At 46.1% G+C, this 6,946-nt stretch overlaps 1 protein-coding gene across 1 annotated transcript in view; it reads left to right on the top strand.

Annotated features, from left to right (window-relative positions):
* Positions 1–2,496, top strand: part of LOC306745326 (eukaryotic translation initiation factor 3 subunit H) — a 45,120-nt gene extending 42,624 nt beyond the window's left edge. Inside the window, exons 7-8 of the mRNA XM_079228090.1 lie at positions 1,687–1,819; positions 2,226–2,496. Of these exons, the coding sequence (XP_079084216.1) occupies positions 1,687–1,819; positions 2,226–2,320 (228 nt within the window). The 3' untranslated portion in view covers positions 2,321–2,496. The remainder of the gene's footprint in view (positions 1–1,686; positions 1,820–2,225) is intronic.
* The last annotated feature ends 4,450 nt before the right edge of the window (positions 2,497–6,946 follow it).

The raw sequence follows: 6,946 nt of genomic DNA, 5'->3' as shown, positions 1-6,946 counted from the left end.
GATAAATTAAATTGTTTTTAGTTTGCTTTGACTTCTAATGGAGAAAGGTAAATACTTGTGAGGCATTGTGTGTCTATATTTATTTGTGCAAGGTGGAAGTGCAAAGCTGTTTTTGTTTGCTTGTTAAAATTTGCATATATTAGCCTTTTGATTATGCACATTATGTCACGCTGGGACACATCGGCAGCCCAAAAAACAGGAAGAGTAACTATCTTTTTATTTATTGCTTATCTTTTTGCAATTTGAGTCGGCTTCACACACACACACACACACACAGGTGCATTGTGGGACGTGTGGTTGGAAGTACTCGTTGCTCCTCGTCTGCCGCAGCCTCCTCCTGCACTGGTCTGTCAGTCTCTCCTCCATCTGGCCAAATTAACAAGGCTTTTAGGATCTCCAGAGACCCGGCACCTCACTGATTTACCGACTGTCAGCCTCTACAAATCACTCCATCCCTGTCGGCGCTTATAACTCCTGTCTCTGTCGCTCTGCCCTCTCTCTCCTTTCATCGCCATGTTTCTTTACAGCTCACTTCCTTCCTGTTGCCGTTTCCATCGCCTGTCTTTCTTTCTTCTTTTTCCCCCCACTTCAAGCAGCAGATCTCTCCGGCTGTATTTCTCTAACTTTCTTTCTTCATTCACTACTTACTCTTTAGTCTTTACGCACTCTTCACCTTCCTAATGTAAATGTTTCAATGTTTTCTTCTTCTAACCATTTATTCCATTTCACATTTCTCTTTATCAATGCTAGTTTAGTTTTTCTTTTCCTTTCTTCTCCGGTGTCCCTCCCTCCTCCTCTAAAGCCCCTCCTTCATCTCTATGCCCCTCCTCTTTGTCTCTATGCCCCTCCCTCCTCCTCTAATGTCCCTCCTCTTTGTCTCTATGCCCCTCCCTCCTCCTCTAATGTCCCTCCTCTTTGTTGTTATGCCCCTCCCTCCTCCTCTAATGCCCCTCCTCTTTGTCGTTATGCCCCTCCCTCCTCCTCTAATGTCCCTCCTCTTTGTCTTTATGCCCCTCCCTCCTCCTCTAATGTCCCTCCTCTTTGTTGTTATGCCCCTCCCTCCTCCTCTAATGCCCCTCCTCTTTGTCTTTATGCCCCTCCCTCCTCCTCTAATGCCCCTCCTCTCTTCATCTCTATGCCCCTCCCTCCTCTCTTTGTCTCTATGCCCCTCTCTCCTCCTCTAATGCCCCTCCTCTTCATCTCTATGACCCTCCCTCCTCATCTCTATGCTCCTCCCTCCTCCTCCAATACCCCTCCTCTTTGTCTCTGTGCCCCTCCTCTTTGTCTTTATGCCCTCCCTCCTCCTCTAATGCCCCTCCTCTTTGTCTCTGTGCCCCTCCCTCCTCCTCTAATGCCCCTCCTCTTTGTCTTTATGCCCCTCCCTCCTCTTATGCCCCTCCCTCCTCTAATGCCCCTCCTCTTTGTATTTATGCCCCTCCCTCCTCTTTGTCTTTATGCCCCTCCTTGTCTTTATGCCCCTCCCTCCTCTAATGCCCCTCCTCTTTGTCTCTGTGCCCCTCCCTCCTCCTCTAATGCACCTCCTCTTCATCTTTATTCCCCTCCCTCCTCCACTATTGTCCCTCCTCTTTGTCTCTATGCCCCTCCTCATTGTATATATGCCCCTCCCTCTTCCTCCAATGCCCCTCCTAATGCCCCTCCTCTTTGTCTCTATGCCCCTCCCTCTAGTACGTGCAGAGGCGTACGCAGGAGAACACCCAGCGACAGAGCCGAGGAGAACCCCCGCTGCCCGAGGAGGACATCACCAAAATGTTCAAGCCCCCTCAGGCGCCGCCGCGCATGGACACACTGCTTATTGCAGGTACACACACACACACACACACACACACACACAGCGCCTCCACGCACGGATAGACCTCCCTCTCTCCAAACTCCATCAGCCGCCTCTGCTCCCCTCACAGGAGCTCAGGTTCTGTTTTGTAATTATCTCCGCCATTATCTTGAAATTACATTAATTTAAAGTTTATTGACTCAATCTCCGACTCGACCGCCCCTTTCCCTGCTGCTTCACGCTGTTCTGCTCCCCCGCCGTCTGACAACACTCTGATCCTTCCGTTTACTCTGTTCCCCACTAATTTGCTGTGCTGCTGTTCTCTCTCTCTCTCTCTCTCCCTCCCCCGCCTGTTTGTGTGTGAATGCATGAATGTGTGTGTGTGTGTTTTGTGTGTGTGTGTGTGTGGGTGCATGCGGCGTATACCCTCCAACAGGGCAAATTAACAACTACTGCCAGAACGTGAAGGAATTCACCTCGCAGAACCTGGGGAAGCTGTTCATGGCGGAGGCTCTCCAAGGCCACAACTAGAGGAGGGAAGCGGGGGCGGAGATGCAAAAACACCTGGAAGACGATTGGAGGACCACCGCGCCTTTTTTTGTGTGTGTGGTTTTCTACGAATTTATTCATTGTTTTCATGCTGAACTCCATCTTGAAAAAACTAGATTGTCTTTGAAGATCATTTGAATAAAAGTCTGGCATCTCTACATCCTGCCTGCGTCTGTGTGTTTTCACAGTTGACCCTCATTCAGATCTTGAAGGTAATTGCAGCGTATTTTTATTTTAGTTTGCAGACTCGGCCGTTGTTTTTTTATGTTAAAACAAATAGTTTTGTGCACACTAATGTTTAAACGGGGGGCCCAATACTGAAATAATTACACAATGCAATGGTACTTGCAGATCATTTTCATTGCTACATGCTTTTCATCTCGCAGTTCAAACATCAAGCAGGTGGATCCAATTACTCGTGGATTTGCTGAAGCGTCGGGAACAACGATATCCTTGTAAACGGAACTGCAGCAGAAGTATCGGCGTCAAATGAAATGCCAGTTACATGACTCAGCCCCCACTGTCTCACTGCACCAAATACTCAGTGTCTTGTCTTTTCTTTTTTCATGGAATGAAATTGCACGATACATCAGGATCTACCTTTTTTGTTTCTTTCACAAAGATAGTAATTAGCGCCTGTTCATTTTGAGAATGCAAACAAAAATAAAACGGTGGAATTTGGCTTGAAACAAAGATCTTTTGTGAAGAAGGAACCAAATGACAGACGGGTAACGTTCCTTTTATTTTTCAGGTTGTTTTGACTGTAAATGCCAATAAACGATAAAGTGTTCAACACAATGATTACCGGGGAGACGATTAAGTATTCATGAAACCCCACAGGGAGATGGATTTTAAAGTAAATGTAAAGACGAACATCTCGTACATGGTGTGAGTCGTCAGCTCTTTTTGGAAGCCGGTATGTTGTGTTGTTTCCAGCTGAAGTGGGCTGCAGATGGAGATGATTCATGTGTGGTCGTCACGGACTTCACCTTCAAAATGTTATGTTTCTTTTAGTCCGTTGCTTCTGCACCTTTGTATTGTATTTGCTGGCTTATCAGAGAAGGCCATGCACAGCCTGAGCAGCGCGGTTACGACCCCTTCAATAATTCTGGAAGTTAAACGGAGGGATTTGTCATCTCTGACGAGTCGTCAATGAGCATATTGAATGAACTTCCTGGACCTCGTAGGAAGAGACTTCTCATTGTTGCCTTCGGGATGTGGCTCCGCTCTGCAGGCCTGTAAAAGTCAACTTTATAGTCCCATCTGCTAGCCAGCTTCTCGAGTCTGAATATACTCTGATTATGTGCAGTAATGATTCTTCGAGTACCCACTCAGCACATGGACCTGCCACTGTGATGACTTCGCTAATTTCTTAATTACTTTTCTCGGCTCGAGGAAACTTTGAACCTCCATATCAAAATTGTCGTAATTGATCTCATTTACTGTTGAGGTTTTCTGTCGACAGTTTTGCAAATGTCTCTTCTACAATGTTTGTCTATGGGGAAATGTTTTGTGACTCTTTTGGGACTATTTGCTGCAATACCGCAGGTGGCCACTGGGGGAAGATGGAAGCAGGGCTGAGGGGCAGCGGCGGATTCAATTCCTATACATCCATGGACTGTTTTGCAATGGTGCTTCATTGCAAATGCGGACGTCAGCTCATTCTTCATCATTGTATTTGGTGTGTTAGCATGCATTTCCCTCCAGAGCCCCGCTAGCATTAAAGGTAGCTAAGTCGCATCAAACAGTTGGTAGTCTGTTGATGGAGTCTGCTGGTTTCCAGGTATCGTTTTCTATTTGAAAGACTGTACACCTGCAAGCTGCTCTGGAACGCAGCTGCTGGGATTTAAAGGTGCATTCAAAGTCCATTTAAACAGGTCTGTCTGATAGAAGTCAGCAATGTGACACATGGATTTAAAAACGGTCAGAAAACCTCAATTCTGTCAACACCATCAATACGAGCCAACACTTTTTTTCAGATATTTGTATTTATGCATGTACTACAGAACTCACAAGTGGTTATTAGCTCATAGCCTTTGATTGCATTAGCTTTGTTATTAAGTGTGTTTGCCAAAATAGAGTCTCTGCTTCTTCTTGCAAAAAGATACTTCACCTTACCTGAATACTCAAATCACACCAGCACTGTCAGCTGCAGCTGAAATTACAATACAAAATAACCTTTATGCTTTTTTTTTTTAATGGTACAATAACATTATATTAAGCCCAGAGGGGACATTCTGGGACATTCCTTTACCCTTCAGACTTTAAGAGAGAGCCATCTGAAAACAAACTTCTGCTGACACGTTGACTAAAACATAACCTGCAGCGTCACGTGTCCATCAGTAGTGTCTCTAAAATAAATAATAAATAAACTCTGCAGGGGATCATCACAAAAATATCTTCCACTTTCCCCTGAGGAAGCTGATGCTGTCATGCACGTCTTGCAACTACTCCTCGAGTCATAAAAGCACGTGCACGAGCGATGGCTCTCCTGCAGAATAATGACGTCGCGCGCTCCGGTGTTCCTCCTCCACAGCGTTGGCTCATCGAGCGCGCGCTGTTATTTAACGTCAGCATCGCCTGCATCTGCACAATAAGTCATTAGCAGTAATAATTACAAGTCAGCCAACATGATGGACGCTTATTGGAAACGGCGACGCTCGCGCCGGAAATTATTTCTAAACCCCCAAATCATAAACACGTGTCCCGGACACAGGATGCATGTCGGGACGTTTCCATCCGCAACGCAGGGCCTCGGCTGATCATTAAGTAATGAAGGCGTTCGTCTCTTCGACAGGTGCACACCTGTGCGCGTGATGGATGTGACGCAGCAGCAGCTGTATTGATTGTGTGTGTGTGTGTGTGTGTGTGTGTGTGTGTGTGTGTGTGTGTGTGTGTGTGTGTGTGTGTGTGTGTGTGTGTGTGTCACATTCTGAAGCAGCAGTGGGCCGTTGCCCTTGAGGGCTGACTGGGGCGCAGCCTCCCTGGTCCCTAATCCCGAGGTGTGTGTGTGTGTGTGCGCGGGAGAGTGTGTGAGGAATTCCTAATCCTAAAATGCCCTCAACAGATCCGTGCGCGTGGTGCGAAGCGCAAACACGGTGACGCGGTTCAGCTTGTATTCAAAGTGACAGCGTTGTGTTCGGAGTGGAAAGCGGTCTGGACTGAATCATGCAGTGTGTGTGTGTGTGTGTGTGTGTGTGTGTGTGTGTGTGTGTGTCAGTGAGAAAGTGCACGGGAGTCCAACTGGTGCGCAACGCTCCACAGTCACATACGTCACCACGTGAACTGTGTTGCTGAGCAAAGACCAAGATGTGGGATTATGTACCTTAAAACGAGAACAACACACACACACATATATAAACACACACACACACACACACACTCACCAGCCACTTTCTTAGGCCACCTGTTCAATTGTTTGTTAACACAAATAGCTAATCAGCCAATCACAATGCAGCACTCGATGCATTCAGGCCTCTAGATGTGGTGAAGAAAGGGAGTGAAGTGCCTTGGGTTGTTGGTTCCAGACCGGCTGGTCTGAGTGTTTAAAAAACTGCTGATCTACTGGGATTTTCACGCACGGAGAAAAGGAAACTGAGGCTACAATTCACACAGGGTCGCCAAAAATTGGACAATAGAAGATTGGGAAAACGTCGCCTGGTCTGATGAATCTCGATTTAAGCTGCGACGTTCAGAATTGGCGTAAACGACATGAAAGCATGGACCATCCTGCCTTGTATCAGAGGTTCAGACTGCTGGTGGTGGAGGTGTAATGATGGGGGGGGGCTTGGCACACTTTGGTCCCCTTCGTACCAATTGATCTTCTGATGGTGTCACAAAGCTCAACTCTGTACTAGCAAGGTGTACCTAATAAAGTGGCCAGTATTTATACTTACTTCCTGTTTTAAGAGGATGTATGGCCGTTTTATAACTTCTCCTTTGCAATTAATGAATTTACAGTTGAATGACTAACAAATATGGGTATAACAACGCTATGTAATCAGACAAAAAAAACACATATTCACGAAAACTCCTTGCTCCCCTCAACATGTGATGAAACATTTAACGTGTTTGCACATGCAAATCAATCACAGGCATGGGAACATGTTTTAATCAGCTGCTTCCACCTCAATACAAACCTCAGAATATGAACATCTGAATATTTATTTAGTATACAAGATGTCTGCCCTCACTGAGCTGCACATTTCACCATCACTCATTCCTGCTGCATGCTGGACCCTCGATTGATCGATCATGATCATGATCACGAAATCCTGTTTATGATGTCATCAAATGTGTTGTTTCTAATTGGCTTATGCATGCTAAACAGGGGATTACAGGAAGGTCTTAGCCTCAATGTGTATTTGGCAAGTAATTATCACTATTGTTGTTTGCCAGTGAACAGAAGGTAGTGAGTGCATGCATTATCCCAGCCTGAGTGCTTTTTTCAAAATGCAATGAAGGGATTGTGTTGCGTCACACTTTCCGGCGCGGCCCTCACACGTCCACCTCGTGTTCCCGCTCCAGGTATTGATGTGTGTTTAGATGTGCGTCTTCGCTTCATTGTGCTGCTTGTTTTGAAATGTTAAACCGCTCGGAAGAAAAGAA

The sequence above is a fragment of the Taurulus bubalis genome (assembly GCF_910589615.1).
Source record: "Taurulus bubalis genome assembly, chromosome: 12".
Taxonomy (NCBI): domain Eukaryota; kingdom Metazoa; phylum Chordata; class Actinopteri; order Perciformes; family Cottidae; genus Taurulus; species Taurulus bubalis.
The sequence above is the reverse complement of the archived record's forward strand: the minus strand, read 5'-3'. Positions and strand labels throughout refer to the sequence as shown.